The sequence below is a fragment of the Cordyceps fumosorosea genome (genome assembly GCF_001636725.1).
Source record: "Cordyceps fumosorosea ARSEF 2679 chromosome Unknown scaffold_1, whole genome shotgun sequence".
Classification (NCBI taxonomy): domain Eukaryota; kingdom Fungi; phylum Ascomycota; class Sordariomycetes; order Hypocreales; family Cordycipitaceae; genus Cordyceps; species Cordyceps fumosorosea.
In genome coordinates, this window is record NW_017387301.1 from 3182953 (window position 1) to 3209298 (window position 26346).

Here is a 26346-nt window from a genome sequence, read left to right on the forward strand (position 1 = left end):
CGAGCGGTGAATTTGGCGCGCGCTCTGTTTCCGCGTCTGCAGCTACCATCTCTCGCTTCTTGGTTACAGAGCAGCGCTAGGAGATTCGTGCGGCTGCTCCGCCTATAAAAGAACCCTCGCCTCTGATGGAGCGATGGGTGCCCAAGGATGACGACAACTGAACAGTTGCGGGTGGAAAGGAGCTTCCAGAACAGAACCGGCCAACGTCTCGGGCACTGCTGTCTCGTGCCTCCCCGATATAGTATCTTCTCGGTATGCATTGCGCCGGTCGCGTTACGCCACTCAGCTCTGGAATGCTGTGCCGCCCGCGTCTCTGCCTTGGGCTAGCCGACCGATCTATTGTAATCTGCGTATGGGAGGATGGTCCCCGGTGTTGCTGGCCAACTAAGTGGTCATGCTCTGTGTTTCACGGAACCTGGTATCAATCGGAACTATTGTCCACTGTGTGTGGGTTGTTGAGGTAAGACCCCGTCAATACAGCGCTCGTTGAGGTGGTGTAACGCCATTGCTTCTTCTTCTATCACTGGTGCCGTCCTATCGCAGCATCATCGCAGCTAGCTTGTTGCTGTGGCTGTACTTAAGTGTCGCCACCACATTGCTGCCCGTTGTACACTGTTGGGTGGATGATTCGTGTGACTGGTGGTCAGGAGGGGGTGGTTGAAGAGCGGTTGCGTGCGATTTCGCAGGTAGTCACTTCGTACTCTGCTCCTGGAGCCCCCCGGAAGCGTCTTGTTTCACGTCCGGACTAGACAGTGATCACCTTTGGTCGATCAGGATGACGTCGGGGTCATGGCTGTGAGGGGCATTGACGCGCGCAAATGGGTGCAGGGTAGTAGGCCAGTCTCTGGTGGTAAAGGTCTGCATTACTGGCCCAGGCTACATTTTGGATGAGAGGCAGACACTCGCCATAGTGTCGGTTAGAAGTCAGGTATCAAGTAAGACGTACTGTATGTCCGCATCGGTGCGGGGTGGAGAACGAAGCAATTTATCATTCAACCTCATCACATCATGATGTCGGTGTTTAAAGTCCTGGGGCCGATCACGTGTCACCTTGATGCCTATGCTTCGAGAGCTCGGTCTCTTCTCCGACTCTAATCTAGATATAGATTCCTGGTCTACCACCGAATAGCAAGTCCAATTGGTTACCAAGGACAAGATGGGAGTTTGGAGTCTTACGTAGATGATGGGATTGGCCGTGACTGCGGTAATAACCTCGCTTGCGCCTGTGCTCCGAGGTAACCCAACGATTGGGGATATATGTATCCTCTACATTGTTATGAAAGCCTGAGCACTAATACGGTCATGTACACAGTACCGCCTCTCTCACATGTACCCCACCGCAAAAGGAGCTCGGGCAAATAAGTTAAAATAACCCCAAAAAAAAGGTACGCGGTCGGCCCTGAGCGAGATGAGAAGCAATTAGCCGCCACTTTTTTTCTCTGGCCCCTCGGAAGACCTTTTGGAGACGACATCTCTCAACCGCTAATCGCGACGCCCTCGACCCCCCCGCTCAATCTGCGATTCCATCTCGCAGTCCTTCCCTGCCTATCCCATCCCCCTTCCTGCCTCTCGACAAGAAGGTGACCTCCCGGGATCCCGTTGAGCTCAACGTTCGTGCCGGCCCCCTCATCTGCCGCGCTGCCGACCTGATACGATCCCCCCCCGAGACGAATTTACTTTGAGATATCCATACGTAACAAGGGAGCAAATAAAATAGACACACAATGGCGGACGATTCCCTCTTTGCGCGTCAGTACATTGACTACTGCTACGTCCCCGGCTTTCTCCTTGTTCTCGGAACGGCCATTGTCAAAACGTCTTGGGTCATCTACGCCATCCCCGTGGCCATCCTCTTCGGCGCCTACAACTTTTGGAACTTTCGTAAGTCGACCTGCGATCAATCACATTGCGTCGGAAGTATTGGAAGAGAAGGAAAAAAAAGCTGCGCGGCTGGCTCTGCGTAATGGCTCGTCTCCGATGACGGCCCCAACAAGCCTAACCCCCGCTTCTGCGCGATGCGAACGAGCGACCAACTGACACGCCACCATCAGAGATCAAGAAGGTCCTCAAGCCTGACGTCTTCCAAGAGTTTGAGCTCCAGGAAAAGACTGTCATCTCCCACAATGTAGCCATGTAAGTGCCCCCCCTCCTCTCCGACTGCCATCCACGAATTTTTCGCTCACGCCCACACCAGCTACCGCTTCAAGCTCCCCTCGTCCAAGTCGGTCCTCGGCCTGCCCATCGGGCAGCACATCTCCATCGGCGCGCCCCTGCCGCAACCCGACGGCATCACCAAGGAGATTGTGCGCTCGTACACGCCCGTCTCCGGCGACCACCAGCCGGGCTTCTTCGACCTGCTCATCAAGTCGTACCCGCAGGGCAACATCTCCAAGATGATGGCCTCGCTGATGGTCGGCCAGACGATCCGCGTCCGCGGGCCCAAGGGCGCCTTCGTCTACACCCCCAACATGGTCCGCCACTTCGGCATGATCGCCGGCGGCACCGGCATTACCCCGATGCTGCAGATCATCCGCGCCATCACCCGCGGCCGCGCCGCCGGCGACGCCACCGAGGTCGACCTCATCTTCGCCAACGTCACCCCACAGGACATCCTCCTTAAGGAGGACCTCGACGCGCTCGCCGCCGAGGACAAGGGCATCCGCGTCCACTACGTCCTCGACAACCCCCCGGAGGGCTGGACCGGCGGCGTCGGCTACGTCACCGCCGACATGATCACCGTACGCTTCCTTCGCCCGCCCCCGCCGTGAAAACTGTGCTGCCCGAGCCCTTGGCAATTTGATGCTAACCCGCCGGACCCCTAGAAATTCTTCCCCAAGCCCGCCGACGACGTCAAGATCCTGCTCTGCGGCCCGCCCCCCATGATCAGCGGCCTGAAGAAGGCCACCGAGAGCCTCGGCTTCAAGAAGGCCCGCCCCGTCAGCAAGCTCGAGGACCAGGTCTTTGCCTTTTAAGCAGAGCAAAATAGAAAACAGACGCGGTGTGCGTGTTTGCTGCGCAAGATCACGGGTTGCCGTTTTTCTTCCGCCAGTCATGCATGCATGCATCGATGTTTGCGTTATGAGAGGCAAGTGAAATGCAAAGAGGAGGGATAAACGAGTGACAGGAAGACGAACGAACAAAACCGAAAAAAAAAGAATGTAGAAAATAAAGACAAGTAGAGGATGCTAGAATGTTCTTGTACACTACTTCGAGTATATGGTATTCAAAGCTCTCTATCAGTTGCTTTGTGGGCATGTATACAGAACCCTTTCTCTGATATGTACGCGTTGGTTATGCCGAGGCATGTCTGAGCTGTTTGAACAATGCATCGATAAATCTTCCTTTGGATGCCAACTGCCCATGAATCTAAGCTCAACTAAAATAACATTAAAGCGAAAACCTAAGACTACACATCAAAGTAAATCAAGAAGACGGTGGTTTCACCTAGATTGGGGCCAATGTGATCCTTCCGGTGTTGCTTTCTGCACGACCTATTCTCTGTCCTTTTGCCTTTTGCGCCGTATATTTCCCTGCAATTCTCACCCGCCGCCTCCCCTATTGACACACAGCACCACGCTCTTGTCTTTTCCTTCGGCCTCGTCCTGCTACGTCTACTCCTCGTCCTCGTCCTCGTCACTTTCCACGACGCGACCGCGACGTGTCCTCTTGGCGGGCTGACGGGCTGAAGGCTCATCGTCGTCATCCTCGCGCGGCACATCGTCAACGTCCATCTTGTCGTCCTCGTCACCGCCCGCGTTGGAGTCATTGTCGCCAGCGTCCGAGACAGCCGGACTGGAGCGGCCAATGCGGTCAGCCCGGTCAAGGATATCATCATCGTCGTCGTCATCTCCGCCCGCACCATCCCCGTCTTCGTCGCTGTCAACGACAATCTCGGCGGACTTGAACTTGGAGCTCTCGCGAGTCGTAAGACGGCGCCTCTTCTTGGCATGGGTGCCCTCGTCAGAGTCATCCTCATCGTCCTTGGCCGACTTCTTCTTGGAGGATCGCTTTGGCTTACCCTCACCAGAAGCGCGGACGGCAGGTTTACGCTTGCGCTTCACCTTGTTGCCTTCTTCATCCTCAGTCATTTCGGCCTCCTTTCGAGCGCGATCTGCCTCTAATTCTCGTTCGCGCTCCTCCGTCTCAAGTTTGACCTTGGCAGCCATCTCCTCGCGTTCTTTGCGGATCTTGTCCTGGCGCTCCTTTTCCTTGGCTAGGACTTCGGCGCGCTCAGCCTCACGACGCTTAAGCTCAGCTTCTCGCTGACTCTGCGCTGCAGCAATCTTCTCCTTGTTGACCTCTTCCCATTCTTTTTGTTTCCCGATGGCTCGCTCGAGCTGTTTGCGCAGCGTGTTGCGGGCCATGTTAGCACGTTGTTCGACATCATGCTTGGGGTATGGGGTTTGCGGGTGAGCCGCGATTGCATCCAATGACTCGATAGCGGCTTCCAAGCCTTCGGCTGCCTTTTCAAGCTGCTCTGCCGTGCGCCTGTTCTCTTGCACGCCTTGAATGGTAGTCACTAGCTGGATCTGGACAAAGGCAACATTGAACTTGTAGTGGATTTGCTCAGGGGCAACCTCCAATGCCTTTTCAGCGCATTCGAGAGCTTTTGTGTACGCATCAATGTCACGCTCGGCGCGACCTCTGTTCAGCCACGTGCGGCCAAGGCAGGCGAGAATGACTGGGTCGTTGTGCTTGCCTTCTTTGGACAAAGCAATTTCATAGCTCTCAATGGCTTTGGAGAACTGCTTCAGTTCGGCATAAATGTGGCCAAGGTTGACATAGAGATTAGGCTCTTTGATAGTCTCGCGCACCTTGTTGAAGATGGCGAGTGCATTCTTGTAGTCCTTCTTATCCTCCACTAAAGCAATGGCGACGCCTTGTGCAGCGTACGCATTCTTAGGATCCAGCGACAGGGCCTTCTCGAAAAACTCGACAGCTTTCCCGTAAGCCGCACTGCGCTTCTGCTTGTCCGACTCCGTCTCTCGTCTCATTTCGCGGGCTTGCAACATGTGGAGATTTCCCATACCAACAAGGGCATATCGATCGTGTTTGTCGTAGCTTTGCAAAGTATGCTTGTAGTGACGGTACTCCGGGTCCTCGGCAATATTGCCCGGTCGTTTTCTTGAGACCTTGCCCAGGTACCACCCATACAGAGCGCGCACTTCGACGTCGCTCGTGTTGTCCTGGAATAGCGTTGCAACGGCGTCAGGACCCTCCTTATTGGGGCTTTGTCGCAGTTTGATGTACGCCAGGCGAGCGCGAGCGTCAGTGTAGTCGTCGTGGCGGTTCAACAGACCCTCATACACTTCAACCGCCTTGTCTGAGAGACCTTGAGCCTCGTAGCTGCGGCCGAGATTGAAGCTGATTGTGGACACAAGAGCATCGGTATCAACGGTGCTGTCCTTTTCGCTCATCTTCATGCAGGCACCAAGGGCTGCTTCAAACATTTCGCTTGCCAAAACGTGCTTCTCGGCCTGGAAGTGGAAGCAGCCAATGTTGTTCAGTAGCTGGGGAGGAAGGAATTTGCGGATAGAAGCCTGCACCTCTGCTTCCTCTGTAACGCCTTCAGGGTACTCTGAAGGCGGGATCTGTTCCAGTTCGAGCTGTTCTACCTGCTGCAAGCACTGGAGCGCCTTTTCGGGGTTCTCAGTTTCGTAAAGTCTGGCAAGATTAAGCAGCACGGAAGCATCGGGGGACGCATTTCTTTTCGGATCCTTCCAAGCTGTTCTGACCGCTTCCAGGAGGTTGATAGCCTTTTTCATCTCTGCTGATTTGTCCTCCTTGACCTCGCTGGTCTGGTTGGCAAAAATTTCTTCCGCGTAGAGCGTGCCGAGAAGAATCATGGCTTCATGGCTCTTTGAATGCTGAATCATCTTTTCAAGGCGCAGCTTGGCCTCACCGAGGTCATTCTTCACCACCGAGAGTTGCGCGGCACCAAATTTGGCTGGGAAGTAGCCAGTTTCTGTTCCTCCACGCGCATCATCGGCTCGACGGTAGAAATCGTTGGCATTTTCCGTGTCGCCATTGTAGTGAGATTTTCTAGCCAGAACGTACCAACCATCGCTGGCAATGGCGTTGACGTCGGTATATTGGATGGCCTTGTGAGCTAGCTTGTCGGCGTTGTCCCACGATTTGCGCGAAAGAAAGTAGTTGGAGAAGGTTGAACACGTCAATGGAAGGTTCTTATCGAGCTTGAATGATTTTTGGGTATACTCCGTCATGGCCTTTTTGTAGAGTTTGACAAAGTCCTCGCTGTTGACCGGTACGTGGCCACTGGCATCGAGGTGATACAAACCAAGAAGAATGTTGGCAACCTTGGAGTCTGCTGTAATCTCAAGACTTCTCTCCCAAGCGGTTTTGGCATCCTTCTTGAATCCCAGCTGCCAGAAACAGCAACCGATACCGATGCGCGGATCAGGGTCGACCAGATCAGGCTTCTTCTGCAATACATCTTGGTATATTGCCAAAGAATCAGGGTATTTTTGTAATGAGAAGAATGCGCGCGCCTTGCCCATCAGGGCAAGCATGTTCTTGCCTTGGGAGACCCGGAGCGCGTCGTCAAAGGATTTGACGGCAGTCTTCAAGAGCTCTTGCTTTTCAGTGCCAATACTGTTGTTCGTAGTCTTGGATGGGGCCTGTAGCGAGGCTCTCAGAAGGAGTAAGACGCCGCGGGCGAGGAAGATGGGCGGGAAAGACGGGTTCAGGCGGGCAGCGTCATTGAGTGAGGATGTCGCAAGCTGAAGATAGTATTCTTTGGTCTTGGCCTCGGAGACTGGTATTCCGTCGGGGGCAACTCGGGGAGCTTCACGGCTCTTCCAAAGATACATCCAGCAAAGACAGCAGATCATGCTGACCTTGTCGCGCGGGTTGCTGGCATTGCTCTGGATAGCGCCGCCACCACGGATGAGCATCTCGATGGCGTGGTCGATTTTGTGTTGCTTCGCGTAGGCGAGGGCGACCGTCATCCAGTACGTCTTTGCGGCATGCTCGTTTTCGAAGAGGGTACAGAGCTCGGTAGGATCATCGACAAGGTCTTCGAGATCGATTTCGACGGCTTCGTCTTCTTGGTCGCCCTGAACAGGAATGTCGATTGCCGAGGGGATGTCGGAGAATCTGATGCTGACAGGACCAGGGGCGGAGTCGCCGTGAGCGGCCCCGTTGGTCGTCCCGTTGGCGAGCGCCGCCATGATGTTGCGGAGGTTGATGAAGAAGGGTGAAGAGGGATTGATCGGTCGCCTGAGTTACGGCGTCGGGGAAGTGCACAGCTTCGCGCCCAGCCGCCAACGCGCAGATGGCGGATCTAGTTCCGGTGGCACAAGCTTCCAGAGCTCTCCTGAAACATTCCCTAATGGCTGCAAGTAAAATTGACGCGCTGCTGTAGCCGTGGGAGGAGATTGGGAGCGCTGGCAGATACCGCGAATTGTCGTCGGAGAAGAGACGACGGAATTTCGCGACAGCGTCTTTGGATGGGTGAAGGAGGTGGTCCGTGCACGGTCGCCTATGTGCACCAGGGACTCAGTCGCGATCCCACCCAAACTACGTAGCTGTTCACACTGAAGAATAGGTTAACACGCAATTGCAGTAACACTGGAAAATACGCTGAATCTGAGAATCATTTGAGAAAAATAGTTCATGTATTTCCATGTTTACGTAAATTTTACCCAAGACTTGCCTAAGTGCAGAATTAGAGTAGAGATGTCTAGGCCGCAGTCCTAGCTTGACCGTTGCCTTGCACTTGCCGTCTGATGAATTACCACAATCGTCTGCCTGCGTTTAGATTTCATGCTACCTTTTCTATGGAAACTAGCTCTTGCTTAGACATGAAGGTTTAATTTACTCAGGAGTTAAATACGAATTAAATTTCGACGGAACACAGCCAGCTGTCACACAAACGGCGCATGTTGAGTTACTTGGCAGATTATCGGAGTGATCCCTTCAAAGTGATTTACAAAAGCCATCAATGAAGGAAGATTTCGATACAATTTTCTTCGACAGGGCACAAGCACAAGCCCAAGACGAAGTCAGCTCAGCTGCAGCCACTGTTCATAGCGACGACTTTGGGAGACCGCAACCGAATCTTCAACAGCACGGTCACATCGTCTCAATTGACACATTTCCTTGCAAGAAATCAGCGAAGAGAGACCCAGATGACGAGAATAGCGACACGGCCTCTACAAAAATAGTGCCTGAGAATGACAGTCGAGTGCCATCAGTTTCCTCTCAGGCGTCTATTCCGTCAACATCAAGCTGCAAGAGCGGTACAGCTGATCTCAACAAGGAGGAGAGGTTACATAAGAATAGAGGCAATCCTGATAGCTGTCTGGAAGAAGAAAGAATATTGAAGGAAGAGGAGACGCGGAGAACGCTCTGGAAACGACGGCAGCGAGAGAAGAAGCGGGCAGCATGGGAACGCAGGTGCGCAACTTTGCTGTGATTCGATTAAACTGAACTTACACTTACCATTGAATAGGCCAACCAGCAACAGAAGCAGCACGTGCAGCTTGCCTAGTCCACCACGGGCCATTCATCAAGGTGGTGGCTGTTATGGGAGGAATCCCAAGAGGTTTGGTGATGGTAAGGGCACGAGGGTCTTGGATGCCGAGGGCTGAGAGATATATTCGGATTAGGTCAACTTGGCCAAGAGTCTGTGTCTATTCCCACACGAAATTTAGCGTTCCAGGTCTTTATTGTGCTGATACTGTCATTGTGTCGCATTGTCGGCGGTTGTAGTGGCGGCCGGTGCTTTGGTGGGTGGACATGGTAATGATGTGTACTCGTGCGAATTCTACAGTAAGTTCCCTCTGTGAAACTTGACCTCGATGATGGAGATTTTTTTTTTCTTTGTAGAACTCGAGTTTGTGGCGTGTGTTGAAGATTCCAAACGTTGTAGAAGAACACGCGGCTGGATAGCTATGTATGTATGTATGTATGTAGAAGCCCAAGGGCAGAAAAGAGGTACAAGAGGTATCTACCTACCTACCTACTGGAGGTATGGTACTGTAGGTATGTACATATATACATACATACATAGGTAGACGGACAGACAGGAGGGGTGACGCAACTGGCCCGTGCGCCGCCTGATCGTCATGGCCAGCAGCGTGTCTGCCAGTCTGCAGACTGCAGCACAGCGCCTCAGACCTGGCATTTCACTGGACGTTGGGTGGCAGAATCCACCAACCCACCACCCACCATAGCGCCGCCGCCACCGCCGTAATCCTGGCGCAGCCTCTCCTCTGAATCCGGAGCTATACACCTCACAGTTAGTTAGCACCTGGCTTGCTCCAGCCGTTTTGCTCAGCTTCGCCGTGCTCCTCCATCACACCTCTCAGCCTATCACCCGCCACTGGGCATCATCGCGCACCTGCTCGCATCATCTTGGTTTCATTGAATCCACCGGAGAATGGCGACGCCTTTGCTTCAATTTCCATGACTTGACCTCCCCTGCGAACCCTTGTACTCTATCACGCGTCCAGCTTCTTCCCCGCCATTTCTCAGCCGAGCTCCCAGCCATTGCTACCGCCACGACCGAATATTGACATCCAAATTGGATCGATAAGACTGTCCACCATTTAATCTTGTTACTTTGCGCAACACCTCCCCACCGCAGACATCATGTGGAATGACGAAGAAGACAACAACCCTTACGGGACCAGCTTCGACCGTCGGGACTCGCAAACGTCATCCTCGGTGAACCCGACTTCTCCGACGTCCCGCGACTGTGAGTTTACACCGAGCTACCTCCTCCGGGGTTGTCAACCGCACTGCCAGCCTCTCCTTCACCCTGCTGACTAGACTTCTCCAAAGTCAACTCTTACGAATCTGCCGCAACACCATCCGCGAGCGACGATGAGACCCCGGCCTTTGGCCACGGCACCGTCACTGGTGGCCCCGATACCGCGGATACCACGCAGGATGATGCGCCTCCTAAGCGCAAGCCAGGCGGTTATACTAGTCGCATCGAGCAGATTCTCTATGAGAACCCAAATATGCAAATCATTATAACAGACGCTGGCAAGAGCCTCGAAAGCGGTGGCCGACACATTGTCTATACCATTCGCACCGGGGTATGTACCTCATATCAACATTGAATTATAAGGCTAACGTCGCAACAGGACCTTGAAGTTCGCCGAAGATACTCGGAATTCGCTTCGCTGCGAGACGCCCTCACGCGTCTGCATCCCACTCTCGTAATCCCACCGATCCCCGAAAAGCACACCATGGCGGATTATGCGGCGCATCCTACCAGCGCAAAGCAGGACCAGCAGATTATCGATCTCCGCAAGCGCATGCTTGCAGTCTTTTTGAATCGCTGCCGCCGCATGGAACAGGTCCGTAGCGATGGCGTTTGGCAGAGATTTCTTGATCCGAATGCAAGCTGGGTATGTCTGGTGTCTCATGCGTGTCGTTGTGTGATGCTAATTTGCGCAACAGAGCGAGGTACTAAACTCTCATCCTATTTCATCCATCCCCAAAAATGTCCTGAAAGCACCTCCTCTGGATACCGCGAACCCTACTGCTGGGCACCTCTATCTTCCCGTCCCCGCGTCTTCTGCTAAGATTCGAACCGCGTCTGGTGGAAGCTCTTCTTTGAGTTCATCTGTTATCCAAGGCGGTGCCAACACGATTGGACGATTTCCCAACGACACCACGAACCTCAGCGAGCACGACCTTGATCCCTACTTCACCACATACGAAGCTTCCATCAAAGAGCTCGAGACTCTGTTGACAGGTCCAATGGAAAAAGTCAACCGCCGGACCCTAAGCCACCTTTCTTCCTTGGCCACGGACCTTTGCGAACTGGGCTCTAGATACAACGCATTTGCCCTTTCTGAACAGGCCCCTTCCCTTGGGCCCGCGATCGAGAAGATTGGCCAGGCTGCCGACTCCTCCTACATTGCTACAGAGGAACTTGCTAGCTCTCTTGGCGCTAGCTTCGCCGAGCCCATGAGAGAAAACGCCCAGTTCGCTGGTGTTGTCCGAAGTGTTGTTCGGTATCGGGTACTGAAGCGCGTGCAGCAGGACTTGACAGAAGAGGAGCTGGAGAAGAAGAGAACACTTCTCGATCAGCTGGAGCGCAGCGAATCTGAGGCTCGCCGTATCGAGCAATATCTTTCCAGTAGCCAACAGCTTTCTTCACCTCCGCGACGGTCTACTAGCCTCCGAGAAACCCCAACATACCAGAGACGTGAGGGTAACCAGGAGGATACGGAATCTATCGATTCTGATTTCCCACCAACCCATGGTGACTTTCCATCAAGCCCCCCAGAGGCTGGCCAGGGCGTACCCGAGAGAAGCACCAGTGTTTCACACAAGAAGATGCCCAGCAGCAACTCGATTACCAACAGAATCTTTGGTCCTCTTCGTCATGCTGTGCAAGGCGTGGTCGATGTCGATCCTGAGCGCACGCGTCGTGACACGATTGGAAAGACTAGAGAGTCTATCGGCCAGCTTGAGCAAGCTCAGGTCGTTTCCGAGAAGGATGTCAAAGATGCGAGCACCAGCGTCTTTAAGGATTTGCGAAGATTCCAAAACGACAAGGAGGAAGACTTGCGCCGCTACATGGTAAGAAGCAAAAACATGTGAAGCCTTCCCGAACATGCGCTAACCATCAACAGCTTGCCTATGCTAAGAGTCAGGTAGAGTGGGCTAAGAAGAGCAAACAACAGTGGGAGGAAGCGCGACTCGAGGTCGATAAGATTGATGAAAGTTAACTGAGTTTTTGTAATGTCCAAATATGGGAGCGAGGACCATGTTGTTTGGAGTTGGGGTACTTTGTGCCACCAGTAGATAACGTGGTTATTAGGCTATACGTTGAGTATAAAAGAGTCACTGGCTCTCGAATGTGAAGTTGGTAGAATATTGACAGTCTCATAAATGCATGATTTGTTTTAGCCAGTGCGGAGAATGAGAAGATGAATAAACGAGTGTAAATAAAAATAAAGAATTGCTTGCCTCTTGCAGGATGCGTAGCATGCAGCTTGCTTTATCTGGGTAATACCTCCTTACAGTTCTGTACAGTGTGTGGCAACATGTATTTGTCCCCTGCCACGTATCTAACCTATCCCTACGATAGTTGAGATAATTAGCTAAGATACCTGAGATAAATAAAATACCTATCATGGGCGAAATAGAAGGTATCTAAAATACCTAAGATATGTGAAATACGCAAGATATGTTAAATATCTAAGAAATGTAAAATACCTACATAAGATGCCTCAGAGAGGTGATACCTATGTACCTACATAGTAGTTTGGCGCTCGACGCATGCAGGGCGCTATCGATAGCGCGCGCTGTGCAACGACGTCCACCTTCGTTGCCTTTTTACCTCTATACCTAACATTTTCTACCCATAACACGATCATTCTTCCACTCCCGCCATCATTCACCCCCACAGTGTCAATAGTAGCCATGGGGGATGGCCCAATCGCTTCCATCGCCGAGCCCGGCATCAAGGCTGATGGTCAACTTCTGCACAATATGCGCCACGAGGTCGCGCACCTCTTGGGCCGCTCTCACATCGGCTTCCCGGGCGCGCAACCCGTCAGCTTTGCCCGCAAGCACATTGACGCCCTAAAGACGCAAGAGTACGTTTTTCCGCGTGCCATGTGCCGCGTGCCTCGTCTGCGACGCCCCTGTGGGCGGCAATCTGGCACGCATCTACGACTCGTCCTGTATTTGTTGGCTCGTACTAACTAACTGATTGCGCGCGACAGCTACTACGTTTGCGAAAAATCCGATGGCATTCGATATCTACTGTACGCGACGACGGACGAAAGCGGCGCCGAAACACACTACCTGATTGACCGCAAAAACGACTACTGGTTCATCACAAACCGCAACCTGCATTTCCCCCTCGAGAGCGATGCGGCTGCCTTTCACGCCGACACGGTCCTCGACGGCGAGCTCGTGTGGGACAGCAAGACCAACGGCGGCAAGGAGCCGCGCTTCCTCATCTTTGACTGCCTTGTCATGGATGGGCAAGTGCTCATGGACCGCACTCTGGATAAGAGACTTGCCTACATCAAGGAGAGGTTCCACACGCCATACAAGCGCCTGTTCAAGGAGTTCCCCGAAGAACTCAAGTTCCAGCCATTTTACGTCGAGATGAAGCCTTTCCAACTTGCTTACGGTATCGAGATGATGTTTAAGCAGGTCCTACCCAACCTCAAGCACGGAAACGACGGGCTCATCTTTACGTGCCGCCACACGTCGTACCGCCACGGCACGGACCCCAACATTCTCAAGTGGAAGCCGCCAGAGGAGAACACTATTGATTTCCTCCTCAAACTGCATTTCCCGACGGTCCAGCCCAACAGGGCGGAGCGCGCCATAGGCAGGACGGAGCCGTTCGTCGACTACGAGAGCATGCCCACCGCGGAGCTCATGGTGTTCACGGGCGGCAACGGACCGGAGCGGTATGAGCCCTTCCAACCGTTGTACCTCACAAAGGGAGAGTGGGAGCTGCTCAAGGGTCTTGGTGATCCGCTGAACGACCGCATCGTCGAGTGTAATCAAGACGATCAGAAGCGCTGGCGCCTGTTGCGCTTCCGTGATGACAAGCTTGAGGCCAATCACAAGTCCACAGTCAGCAGCGTTCTACAGAGCATCAAGGATCGCGTAACTCAGCAGGACCTGCATCAGGCTGCTGGGCCGATCCGCGACAATTGGAAGGCGCGCCAGGCAAGGTCAGAGCGGAAGTAGAGCCGGACAAGATTGAATGGCTAGATTATTCGGGCAAGTCGTTTTTGTATGGTCCGGAGGGGCGTTATTTTCTTTCTTTGAGGCGTTCATTGATATCGGGACTTACGGATGGGAGTTTGGGCGGAACAAGAGACGGCGATGAGAGCTACCCCAGGCAACCACGAGCATTTCTGGGGCAAAGCCGAGTTTAGTACTAGTACGTACTTGTTTTCATATTTTGAAATAGAAATTCAAGAAAGAATCAATGAATCAATCATCCTTTTTAAAGCTCATCCCCTTTGGTTCTTCACGTTAACAGTGCAAATATTCTAGGCTGATCCATACTCGCGAGACGCCTATTTTCCTTCCCTGCTCAATGAAATGAAGCAACAACAAAACATTTTGTGGACGCGCCGGATTCTTCTGTCGATGATCTAGAAGAGGTGCATGGCAGCCCCGACGGCCAGGACGAGGTACGCCCAAGAGCGGCCGCAGCCCTCCGCGGCGCCCGCAGAGACGATGGGCGGGATGTACGTCGGCATGGCCGTGGCGTTGATGGGCACCCCGGTCCCGTACGAAGTAAGATGACCACCGCCGGCGGCGCTACCGTACGTCGGGGGCAGCACGACCGTGGTGGTGCTGGTGACGGGCGGGCCGCCGGTGACGGTGACGGTCTCGGTGTGCGTGACGACGCCGTCGTCGGTCGCGGAGGAGTGCGGCAGGCCGAGGACGGAGGAGTCAAAGTCGACGCTGGTGGTGCTGCCGCGGGTGCGGGTGACGGTGGTGACGGTGACGAAGACGGTGTTGACGCTGGTGAAGGTGAGCGTGGTCAGGGGCTCGCCGGCCGTGTTGGTGATGACGGTGGTGACGGTGGCGGGCGAGCCGGAGACGGTGGCGTCGGGGGCGCCGCTGGTGAAGGAGGTGTCGGTGAGTACGTCGGTGACGGTGACGGGGGTGCCGGAGACGGTGACGTCGGGAGCGCCGCTGGTGAAGGAGGTGTCGGTCTGCACGTCGGTGACGGTGGCGGGGTCGCCGGTGACGGTCACGTCGACGGCGGCGGGAGTGCCGTAGGTTTCGGGAGCGTATGACGGCTCAGGGACGACGGTGACGGTCGTGGTGACGGTCTCGGTCTCGTCAGGGCTGGAGTCGCAGGTGCGCGTGGTCGCCCCGGGAGTAATGACGACGGTCGTGGTCAGGGTCGTGGTGGAGGTCCGCGTGGTGTTGGCCTCCATGCTGCGGACACCGCGGTAGGCAGTGTTGAGGCGCGTCTGGGTCCTGCAAGGTTTGGAGAGTTAGTACCATGGCGGTTGTTGGAAGGACTTGCGAGAGAGGTGTAGGACTTACAGGGTGGGAACGCTGGCGTTGGCGGGCAGGGAAGTCGCTCCGAGCTCATCCTCGCCGGTGGCGCGGGCGGCGGCACCGCCAGAGACGACGGAGCCGCTGCTGACGACGACGGGGCCGACAGGCGTGGAGTAGTCGTAGGGCTGGAGGCCGGGGATGGACTCGTCGGCGTTCTCACGACGGAGCACGGCGGGGAGCTGCTCCCGGAACTCGGCCGCGTCGACGATCACAGGAGCTTGATGACCAACAGCAAAGCCTGCGGATTTTCGTCAGCTTCGCTCCAGATCAAGCAAAAGGATTGGAAACGTACGGCAGCGGGAGGCGACGGCGACGCCGGCGATACCGACGAGGGCCAGGGCACCAAACGCGGTAGCCACTTTGATGGCGGTAGCCTTGCAGGAGGAGCGCGGCTGAGGCTGAGGCTGGTAAACGCCCTCGATGGGAGCCTTGTAGTCGTACATGTAGGAGGTTGCAAATGGAAAAGACACTGTCGATTGGGTCAGCACAAGGGGGAAGAGATAATGCCTTTCAAGATGCTCACTCGTAAGTGTTTGCGGGGACAGGACAGAACTGTTGACGCCTCGACGAGAGTTTGTAGAACAAAAGAGATGTGTTAAACACGGATGCAATGATGCCTTGTAGGTGTTTGATGCTGGAAACGAAGGTTGAAAATGATGCTGCGAGCAATCCAAAATTGCTGAACGAGTGTTGTGCGAAAACGAGCGTGATGGTGAAGGTGAGAGGAGGAGGAAGGGAAACGCGCACGAACTTGTGGGTTGACTTTTAAGTACGTTTCCTACGAACGCACAAGATCAGCTTTTAGTAAATCAAAATTAAACTCGTTCAAGGTGAGATGTAAACAAATGCAAACGGAGAGTGCTCTTATTGCGGCTGGCAGAGAGGCAGTAGTGCCGTTTTGACGCTCACTTTCCGCCATGAATAGGCAAGGTGGCGTGATTTTTTGGTCGATTGAACGTAGCTGGAGGTCCTGTGAAAATTTATGTGTACTTACTTGATTGATAACAATTGACGAGTACGCGAGGGCTTATTGTCCCTTGGAGGCTGGTGGTGAAGAGAAATGCGTGATGATCAGAGCTACCTATGTGTGCTGTTTTATATCCATCCTGACGCAACGTAGTGCTTGTATTGTGTGACTTTCTTCCATTTGCCGTCTAGATTGCAGGATTGCTGTGTGACAAGTTTGGAGTTGTCTCTCGAGGTACGAGAGACGGATTCCCTGATGTGAAGGGGCGCCGAGCCGTATTTTGTGCGCCACAGGGCAAACACCCTGATTTTTACCTTCGAAATACAAGCCAGGGTATCCATTTCAAAAATTAATGCTTAATGGAAATGGCAATAGAGGCCTTGGAATTCGATGCTTGTGAACGGAGTGGGAAGGCGTGGTGGGAATGTGAGTCTTATGGATGGAGTCTTGTCGATGGAAGCTACCAACCTTTGTGAACGGTGCGAGGCAGAATTAAGGTATGGTTTACAGAAGAACCATCAAACAAAACGGTTCTCTATATAAGCATAAATACATTTGGTGGAGAGCAGTGCGACGAACCGGATTGCTGCACTCGTGCTGGCCGTCGAGGTTCACGGCAGACGACGGGTCTCTGCGCAACACCTTTCGGGTTGAAAGTTGATCCGAGGAAGGGAACAGTTGGAATGATTGACTCTTCTTCTCCTGGCACAGTTGTAGTTGAGCTGTGGATGCGAGTTGGCTTTGCAGCGGTGACAGAGAAAGTTGATTGTCACGGTAAGTGAAGTGGCAGAAACTGTGAGGTAGAAACAAGAGAAACAAGAGAAGCAGGACTCCTCGGGGTGTCGGAAATATCTTGAAATTTCTAGTAAAAATCAAATAGCTCGCCTTCATTTTTCGCGTATTTTTAACTCACTCATGTTTATGACAATGCCCATGGCATCCTATCGTACCGTTTGTAGCAGTCGGCACCAATTTATGTAGTTAACTATTAAGGCGACGCGGTCAATAATTAGTTAGTACCAGTCAGACAAGGCATGATAGAAGAACCAGTCACCGGGCTCATACTATACTACAAATACCAAAACTATGCTGAAATCTGGACTTGTAGATGAATTCAACTTAAACACGTCTTTTCACTTATATTTTTTTTTTGAAGAATTCTCTATTTCTTATTCTAAATTTGCTACCCAAAGAGTCCAGCTCTTGCTACTCTTGTCGCCCGCGACCTGCAAAGTGTGGCGCGTCGCGTTGTTGGAACCACAGCCAAGCCCACTCGCACTAGCCCCAAACGCCTCTTCCATCAGCAAGCACTTTTATAGTTTACTACTTTCCCTTGCTTGCTCGCCTGAGCTTCTCGACAAAGCTGCTTGTTGCTGCTGCCCGCCCACCTCCTCCGCATACAATTATCACCAACACCAACGGCCGGAACCAATCGCGACGCCTGCCCACGCTGCCCGCCGCGCATTGGAACAGCTCGCAATTCGGTGACATCTTCTCCGTCTCTGTGCGATGCTGTCATTATACGCCCTTGTTTGAAACGCCAACCGCCATCACCAACTTCACCACTTGCCGCCCGCGACGCACCACTCACGCTCCCCCCTCTGCCAGCCAGACGCCCTCGTGCACGCGCAAAACCCTGACTTTCCCACGCGCTTTCGTCCGTAATTGCTCCTCCGCTCGACTCGGGCCTCGCGTTTTCGCAAACAGACGTTTTTTCCCACCTCCACCATGGCGCGCCGACGCGGTGGTCGGGCGCAGGAACCGGCCGAGGCCGAGCCCGTCGTCGAGGAGCCGCAGCCCGTCCAGGAGACGCCCGCCGACGAGGACATGGGCGACGCCGGTGACAACGACGAGCAAGAGCAGGAGCAACACAGCCTCGTGTTCAACGAGGAGCTCTCGTGGCGCCCGGCCAAACCCATACCCAGTGCCACCCTGCTGGCCCGCCTCGAGCGCCTGTCCAGGGAGCTTGCCGACTTTGACCAAGGCGCCGTCGAGCTCGACTCCCTCAAGACCGTCGCCGCCCACCTCGCCCACCGCAATCTCCTTCAGCACAAGGATCGCGGCGTCAAGGCCTACACGGCCTGCTGCCTCGTCGATCTCCTTCGCCTCTACGTCCCCGAGGCGCCCTTTACAGAGGAGCAGCTCAAGGTACGCGCCCAATTCCTCGCCAACCCTCGTCCCACCATTCTTGAAGCCCCCAGCTCGTCTCCTTGTGTCCAATGCATGCTGACTGAATCGCGCCCGACAGATGATGTTTACCTTGTTTGTCAAGGACATCTTGCCTGCTCTCCACGACCCGTCAAATCCCTACGACAGCCAGCACAAATACGTTCTCACGTCATTGACAGAAGTGAAGAGTATCTTGCTCATTTGCGATATCCACGGCGCCGATGATTTGCTTCTGCGACTCTTCAATTCCGCTTTCGACGGCGTCTCGACCAGCTCCAAAGCCTCGCCCGACGAGCAGGTTGCCAAGGACGTCGAGATTCACCTGACCGACATGCTCATGCACCTCATTGAAGAATCCCCCGGCAGCGTGCCGGCTAGTGTCATTGATGCCATCATCAGTCAGTTCCTCCGGGCTGCCCCCCCTGGCGGAAGCAAGTCCAAGGAGGCCAATGGCAAGCAAGCAACGCTCCTGCATAAGACGGAGCCTCCTGCGTACATCATGGCCAAGAACATTTGCAATGGCTGCGCCGACAAAATGTCGCGTTATGTTAGCCAATACTTTAGCGACGTCATTCTCAATGCCTCCGGGTTTGCCACGAAGAACGGATACGGACATGGCGACGACGACGACGACGAGGAAGACGCCAATGCAGGTCCCTCCGAGGCCGATCTGAAGAGCCTGCGCCAAGCCCACGCCTTGATCCGAGAGCTATGGCGAGCCGCTCCTACGATTCTGCAAAATGTCGTCCCGCAGCTGGATGCGGAGCTGTCCGCCGATAACGTCCATCTTCGCCACATCGCCACTGAGGCGTTTGGAGACATGATTTCAGGCATCGGTGCTGCCGGGCCCCCTCCGCCGCCTGCCCTCGATCCTGCCGCCTGGCCTCCTGTGCGGTTAATGGACGAGCCTGGCACTCCCGCCGAGGCCAACGTTCTCACAGCGCCATTCTCGCCTCAGTCCTTTGCTCAAACGCACCACGCCACGTACCGCAACTTTGTCGGCAGAAAGAACGACAAGTCTGGTACCATCCGTGCAGCCTGGGTCATCGCCGTTGGATACATCCTCTCGACTTCCGCAGGTGGTATCGGTCTAAGCAGAGAAGATGAAACCGAACTGGTCCGTGGGCTGATCGACAAGCTGAGTGACAACGAAGAGAAGGTTCGATTGGCCGCCGTCAAGGCCATCGAACTGTTCCAATTCAGAGATGTAATTCTCAAGCTCGGAGCTACCGGTGGTGTTGATAAGGAAGGTTCCCTCTTTGCGAGCCTGTCTGATCGATGCCGTGACCGAAAAGCCTCTGTTCGCGTGGACGCCATGGTCTTGCTCGGCAAGCTGTGGGCTGTTGGCGCCACAGACATCGAAGAGGGACAAGAGGCAGTGACTGCCTGTCTCGGTGGCGTGCCCTCCAGAATTATCAACTCGTTCTATGCCAACGACTCGGACCTCAACGTCTTACTTGATCGCGTCATGTTCGAGTGTTTGGTTCCGCTCAAGTTCCCCTTGGTCAAGGGAAAGTCTGGCAAAGGCGGCTCCAGCAAGAGTGCCATGAGCCAGGCAGAACAGGATAGCATTCGCGCCGAGAGAATTCTGCTTATGCTCAAGTCCCTAGATACACCAGCGCAAAAGGCCTTCTTCGCTATGCAGGCGCGCCAACCGCAGTTCGCAAAGGGCGTTGCCATCCTGATTCAGCAGTGCGAGGCTTATAATGGCGGTGTCATTGATTCCAATGATGAAAAGGTCAAGGCTACCCTGGCCAAGACGATCGATTGGATTGGCCGCTTCTTCCCCGACGCCCTCAAGGTCCGCGCAGATTTACAAAAGTTTGCCAAACTGAACGAGCGCCGGAGCTACCAACTTGTCAAGTATGCCATCGAATCTGAAAGTGATTTCAAGACGGTCCGGAGAGCCATCAGCGAGCTCATCACAAAACTTCAAGCTAGCAATGCCGCTGTTGCGCTCGATACCATTATCCCCCTCCTGTACCGATCAAGCTCTCTCATGTTCAACCGCAGTCATCTAGCAACGATTATGGATTGTTCCAAGAGCGACAAGGGGGGTCTTGCCGCTGTCGCCCACCTTGTTCTCAACGACATTTCCCAGCGCAACCCTGATTTGTTCAAGGCACACGCAGAGGAATTGCGCAAAGAAATCATCGAGCAGGCTCCCTCCGACAGCAAGACGAATGACCCCTCCGTGGTTGATATATTGAAGGCATACGCATCCTATGCCAAAAAGTACCCCAATGATGTCGCCCTGGACAGAAGCTTCATTCAAACCCTGACCAACTATGCCATGTATGGTACACCACCAAAGGCGGCCAAGTTTGCTATCAATATTATGCTCGCCAAGAATGATGACAAAAGTAAGGTGACGGCTACCAACCTTTTGCGCAAGACCATGCAAAATCTCGAGTACGGAAAGTCACACTTTTTGAACAAGCTCGCCACAATCAGCCAGTTGGAGCGATTAGCCCCCAGCGTCACGATGGACGAGGGTGATAAGATCCAAGATGTCACGATAAAGTCGATTCTTCGCCAAGTACACACTGATGCTAGACCTGGGGCCGACAAGTCATGGGTGGACGATGCTGATATGGATGAGGAGATCCAGGCCAAACTTTTGGCTCTGCGCATTCTCACCAACCAAGCCATTTCCAACGAGGATGAGGCCGACTCTGAAACGAGGGTCAAGACGGTGTTCAAATTGCTCAAGACATTCGTGGTCAGCGAAGGCGAATTCTGCAAGGTCAAGGATACTCCCCAACATCACAAGAAGAGGCTGCGGCTTCTCGCTGGTCTTTTGATGCTCAAGCTGTGCACAGTGAAGAAGTACGATGAGCAACTCGACCCCGTCACCTTCAACAAGCTCGCAGAGCTGGTACAAGACAGCGAGGTGCAAGTCCGTCACCGGTTCATGGAGAAGCTTCAGAGCTACCTGACTCACGGCAAGCTGCGGGCTCGCTTCCTCACTATGCTTTTCCTCGTTGCGTTTGAGCCTGCGCCCGAACTCAAGAGTCGAGTTGAGACTTGGCTACGTTCCAGGGCTTTGTACTACTCCGAGAACAAGAAAGAGGTAATGGAGTCCATCTTTGGACGACTCATCCCGCTACTGGCCCATCACCCTGATTACAGCGCTGGAGTGGACGACCTGGCAGACTTTGCCAACTACTTCCTCTTCTACCTGAATGCGGTAGCCACTGAGTCGAACTTGGGTCTCATCAGCAAGTACGCAGAGAGAACAAAGCAGACCCGTGACGCGATCAACGCGGACGCGAGCGAAAACCTCTATGTTCTCAGCGACTTGGCGCAAGCGATCATTCGCAAATTCCAGGAGAAGAGAAACTGGAGCTTCCGTGTATATCCTGGCAAGGTTGGGCTGGCTACGGGACTCTTTGCGCCGCTGCCTTCTAGTGAAGTCGCAGAGGAAATTGCAAAGAAGCAATACATTCCCGAGGCGCTAGATGAGAAGCTGGACAACCTCCTCCGATCTTTCGAGCGGAAAAAGAAGCGCAAGTCGATGCATGAGCCCGGTGAGCCATCAGCCAAGCGCTCAAGAACGCAAATCAAGACTGTTATTCGCGAAAAGGCGGCTCCGAAGCAGCACAAGGCCAAGAAAGCTAAGAAGGTCAAGGCGGCACGTCCGAAGAAGCAGCCCAGTTCTCTCGCTGCAGAACCGAGCGAGCGTCGCCGCAGCAGCCGCGTCACCAAGACCTCCGACTACAAGGAACGCGATGACAAGGACGACGAGGAGGAGATGCTAGACGGCGTCGCCGAGTGGAAGTATGGCGATGACTCCTCGGACGAGGAGAGCGGCGAGGAAGAGGTCGAGTCCGGCGAGGAAGAGTCGGGTGACGCCGAAGAAGAGGAGGCAGCCGGCGAGGAGGAGGAGGAGGAAGAGGAGTCGCCAGTCACGAAGAATGGACGGCGGTCGCAAGCGGTGAGGCCCGCGGTCAAAACAATTGCTTCAGCCGCAACTCGAAGGGGAGGCCGATCCAAGCGAGCCTCCCAGGGGAACGACATGGACACGGACGATTAAGCGACGTGGAGGGACGACGTTGAACGAAGGAAAAGAGTATTGGGACATTCTTTCTTGTCTATCATTTCTATCGGTTGCTTACGATTATCCTGATACCTTTTGGTTTTGGGCGACGCTGACTCGTCATTTTTTTTGGCCATCATCCGCGCTCCGGAGCGCGAAGAGACAGCGGGAGACCATCTCTGGATAAAAAGACTTTTTTTTGGCTTGGAAGCGAACATGGAACCCGTCTCGGTTGGAGAAAATCCTGTTTTCTTTTCTTTCTTGTTTGCCGATCAGGATTTCGGAGAGGTGTATAGTCTTTTTTTTTTGGAGAAAGAGGGGATGGGAAGATTCTTTGATGGCTGTTTTCTGTGTCATTTACGGAGTAAGACGCTTTTTGTCTCTTTTTTGTCTTGTTTGCCGTTTTCGTTGTTGGACGACAAAAAATTCGCTGCAATCCCCCCTTCATTTCGTTGTTTGCTGGATTTTTCGTCGGCGGTCATTGTTAGGTTATTATCTGTATGCCTGTCAGCGAGTAATACACATACATGACTGATTACCCAGACACTGTCATTATGGAAAACGCAATATGGTGATAACAAGCCCTCATAAGCGGCTGCTTCATCACGAAAGGCTGGGTGAGAATTATGCCAACGTGGTAAAAACGTGGTTGGTGTGTGTGTATCTGTGTATTTGTGTATTTGTGTATTTGTGCTGTACAGCGGTCCCTCTGTCCGATTTTGCATAACCTATAAAATAAAAACGAAGAAAAAAGGAAGACTCCAAAAAAAAAAACAAGGACAGCGGAGGAGAAATCAGGCAGAAGGGACGGAATATTCAACATTTTGAACAAAAACGCAACACCTGAAAACCAAGAAAAAACAAGGATCCCCCTTCTCCCATCATTCCAATAACAATAAGTAAAGCCCGCCGCCAAAGGACAATAAAAAACACAGCCAAACGGTCCGGTCCCATCTCTCCCTCGCTCGTCCCCCTGAGTTTGAGCCAGCCAGCGTGTATAAATACAGACGCATAATGAAACGCCGACTGATTTTGCCCTTCTTTAAAAAAAAATAGAGAGAGAGAGAGAAAAAATCGAGGTCTCTCCATCCACCATGGACGTCAGTCCAAGTCCCAAAACGATTTCAAAGAAATGGAGCGAAAGGGTGTAGTTGGGAAAGGGGCAGACTCTGATGGACAACACCCAAAGCAATACATCCATGCTCTTCCCTTTCAGATTTGCCCCTTCTTCTTTGACTTCCCGGTCTATACAAACATCTCGTCCTCCTTCTCTCTCCTTTTTCATCTTCGGCAACGTTAAATATCGCTCTCATCCCTCCCTTCAAAAAGTACCGCTACTCGTCTTCCTCTATTGAAGATTCGCTCGACCCGGCTTCCTCCTATGTAGAACCGATCGACCCAGCTTCCTCCTCTGTAGAAGCGTTCGGCCCAGCTTCCTCCTATGTAGAAGTGGTCGACCCGCTACGACCCTCGGCCTGCATGCGGCTGCGCACCGCCTCGCGGTGGCCTGAGAAGCGCAGGTGAGTCTCGAACTTTTGCGCCGTCATGTCCGGGCCCGGCGTGTAGAGCTTCGCCGTGCAGTCGAGGCAGCGGATACGCGGCAGCCATGCGTACTTGACGCCATCGGGCAGCGGGTGTATCTGCACGGGCAGCTCGGTGACGGGGTCGAGGTACGAGTACTTCATGATGGCCTCGAAGCGGTCGCCATCGGGATACTTCTTCTCGAGGCCCTTGAGAGCCTGGACGAGCCACTCGGGAGGATTGGGCTGCGAGAGAGGCTTGTTAGCAGGCCAGACGTAGGAGGCGTAGGATTCAAGGACAGTGTTGGCTTACCGGAGTATGTTGTTGGCCTGGTACGGGCGGCGGCGCTGGCAGGCGACCAATCTGGCCAGGAGGAAACTTTCCAACCACGTGAGGAATGGGCACCGGTGTGGTGCTGATACCACGCGACGGGGTGGAGGTCGGGATGGCCTTTGCGGGCACCTTGGGTGTGGTTCCCTGTGACGGCGTCGGGGGCTGGGACGGCGGCGTCTGGGCGAAGCGATACTCGCCGCGGAGCAGCCGGCGGAACTTATCCTTATTAACCTTGAGCGTAACGACGAGGCGAGGGATGTCTTCGGTCTCCTCGCGGAAACGGCGCGAGGCGCGTCCCTCGTGGTGCTGCTGTTGCAGGGCGACGGCGTCGGGCGTCTCGGAGCGTCCGAGATTGGACATGCGGTGCTGGGCGGCCGACGCAGCGCCGCGCATGCCGCGCGTCCTGGCAGTGCCGGCAATCTGCGACGGCGGCGCCGGCGATTCGGGCGCCGAGTCCTCGCTCTCCTCCGACTCGGAGATGTCGCCGCCCTCACGCGTCGGCCGCTTGCGGCTCCCGGCAGCGGCGCGCTTGAGCAGGCCCGACTCCTCGAGGTTCCCGGCGGCGCCCGGCAGCACCGACGAGACGACGAGGGTGCGGATGGTGCGCTGCCGCTCGCGCAGGTCGGGAAGCTGGGGCCCTCCACGCCGATTGATCGAGCGCTTCTGGCGCCGCTGCTCGCGGGAGAAGATGGTTTCGTTGCGGTCTAGGTCGGCATCGCTCATCTCGTACATGTAGGGTGCGTACTCCTTGGCCTGCTGCTGTGGCCGGAAGACGGCGGGCACGGGCGTCTGCAGGAACGCAGACACGAGGTCCGAGTCCTCGATCGGGCGGCCGTCGAAAGGGTGGCCGACGCTGTAGAGGCTCTTTGTGAATAGTTGCGACTGTTCGCGGATGCAGTGCGCAATGGCTGTGGTGAACTCGCCGGAGAGGGAGAGGTCGCGCGCCATGTTGGCAGCAAACTCTTCGGGCGAGTTGGAGGGGTTGTTGAGCTCCCACTCGAATTGATCGACGAGGGTGTGCTGTCCAATGGTGATGTTGAGCTTGACCAGTATTCTCATTTCGTCGTTTTTATATGCAGAGTAGGGCAACTCGGGGTCGAGCGCGTCTTCTTCGGAGAAGACAAAGGGGTAAAAGTCGTTGAGCTGTTCGCGCATCTGGCCAACAATCTGGTCAAACACGGGCTGGGTGGCAGGAGGCTTCAAGCCGATGTCTTCGACGAGCTGGGCGGCGAAGAGCTCGACGGGGAGTAGGCGATCGTGGAGGTTCCATGTAAAGGTGTCGCGCAACTTGTATTTGTCCCACTCGACTTCAATGCGGACAGGAACAAGCTCCTCGTGGAGTTCTGCCTGCTTGAGCATGTCTTTGCGTGGGTATTTAAGGGGAGGCGTCGCCCGGCGACCGGGTCGAATCTTTTGGCTGGGATAGAGGATGCGGGCCGGGGCGTGGATCTCGGTGAAGCCGTTGGCATAGCCCATGTAGCCCTCGCCGTATAACCTGCTGGGGGTGAATACGGGCTGGTAGTCTGTTCGAATGTGGCGGTACTCGTTAATCTTTTGTCGCTGGTAGCTCGTGGATATGCGCGTGTGGTTGAGCTGGTCCGACAGGGCGGCGGCGGCGATGGCGTCGCGGGACGTGTAGCGCTCCACCATGAGCTTAGTGAAGGAGTCCTTTGTGCGGTCAATGGGGGCGGGAGATGGCGCGGGGGAGTTTTCGGCAGAGGCCTTGGGGTTGCTGCTGCTGTCGGAGGAGGCATTGGCGGCGGCGGGCGTCGCGGCGGCCGAGGCCGACGACGCGGAGGGTTGGGTGGCCGCCATTTTTTTTGTCACGACGCACCAGGCGAGCGCGCGCGCAACACCAGGGTTAAGGCGACAAAGTTGCGACGGCGCGCGGCAGGGGGACGGCGGGAGACGACGGCGGCGCGCAGTGATACGATGGCGATTGATGAAGCTGGGTATTTGGGGAGCGGGAGGGTGAGACGCGGCTCGTGGGCGATGGGCGCGACAACGGCTGGTCGTAAACGGGCGTGGTTGCGGAAGGCTCCAGGGCGTCTTGCGTCTTTGCCGCGAACAAACGACACAGGAGGCCAGTGGTGTGGCGCAGGTGGCGCTGTGGCAGTTTGCGGCTGAGAGTAGCTTGTACATATACGCAGGGGCACTTGGAGGGTTGGTGGTTTCCCAGGTACAGATACGCGTTAGTCAAGTCGTGCCCTGTCTTATTACCGAAGATGTGCCGGGCTGGATACTTTGTAGATGCGGGCTTGTGAAGATGCGTGTT

The 26346-nt window shown here is 54.6% G+C and overlaps 7 protein-coding genes across 7 annotated transcripts; 4 read left to right on the forward strand and 3 right to left on the reverse strand.

The window, feature by feature from the left end:
* Window positions 1-1724: 1724 nt before the first annotated feature.
* ISF_01026 (nitrate reductase) lies at window positions 1725-2972 on the forward strand (the record flags this gene model as incomplete). The annotated part of the gene is made up of 4 exons (XM_018844633.1): window positions 1725-1881; window positions 2052-2133; window positions 2195-2738; window positions 2823-2972. 4 exons carry the CDS (start codon window positions 1725-1727, stop codon window positions 2970-2972), a joined length of 933 nt encoding a protein of 310 aa, XP_018709083.1.
* A 639-nt stretch (window positions 2973-3611) lies between these two features.
* On the reverse strand, window positions 3612-7190 carry ISF_01027 (Tetratricopeptide-like helical; the record flags this gene model as incomplete). Its single annotated transcript, XM_018844634.1, has 1 exon — window positions 3612-7190. The coding sequence occupies one exon, from the start codon at window positions 7188-7190 to the stop codon at window positions 3612-3614; it is 3579 nt and encodes a 1192-aa protein (XP_018709084.1).
* A 2425-nt stretch (window positions 7191-9615) lies between these two features.
* ISF_01028 (sorting nexin-41) lies at window positions 9616-11714 on the forward strand (the record flags this gene model as incomplete). The annotated part of the gene is made up of 5 exons (XM_018844635.1): window positions 9616-9721; window positions 9808-10067; window positions 10116-10382; window positions 10435-11565; window positions 11619-11714. 5 exons carry the CDS (start codon window positions 9616-9618, stop codon window positions 11712-11714), a joined length of 1860 nt encoding a protein of 619 aa, XP_018709085.1.
* Window positions 11715-12411: 697 nt separating this feature from the next.
* Window positions 12412-13704, forward strand: ISF_01029 (mRNA capping enzyme, alpha subunit; the record flags this gene model as incomplete). The annotated part of the gene is made up of 2 exons (XM_018844636.1): window positions 12412-12587; window positions 12717-13704. 2 exons carry the CDS (start codon window positions 12412-12414, stop codon window positions 13702-13704), a joined length of 1164 nt encoding a protein of 387 aa, XP_018709086.1.
* Window positions 13705-14117: 413 nt separating this feature from the next.
* Window positions 14118-15485, reverse strand: ISF_01030 (hypothetical protein; the record flags this gene model as incomplete). Its single annotated transcript, XM_018844637.1, has 3 exons — window positions 14118-14958; window positions 15028-15280; window positions 15335-15485. The coding sequence occupies 3 exons, from the start codon at window positions 15483-15485 to the stop codon at window positions 14118-14120; spliced, it is 1245 nt and encodes a 414-aa protein (XP_018709087.1).
* Window positions 15486-17737: 2252 nt separating this feature from the next.
* ISF_01031 (bimD protein) lies at window positions 17738-22214 on the forward strand (the record flags this gene model as incomplete). Its single annotated transcript, XM_018844638.1, has 2 exons — window positions 17738-18157; window positions 18258-22214. 2 exons carry the CDS (start codon window positions 17738-17740, stop codon window positions 22212-22214), a joined length of 4377 nt encoding a protein of 1458 aa, XP_018709088.1.
* A 1442-nt stretch (window positions 22215-23656) lies between these two features.
* ISF_01032 (snf5/smarcb1/ini1) lies at window positions 23657-25886 on the reverse strand (the record flags this gene model as incomplete). Its single annotated transcript, XM_018844639.1, has 2 exons — window positions 23657-23983; window positions 24051-25886. The coding sequence occupies 2 exons, from the start codon at window positions 25884-25886 to the stop codon at window positions 23657-23659; spliced, it is 2163 nt and encodes a 720-aa protein (XP_018709089.1).
* Between the last annotated feature and the right edge of the window lie 460 nt (window positions 25887-26346).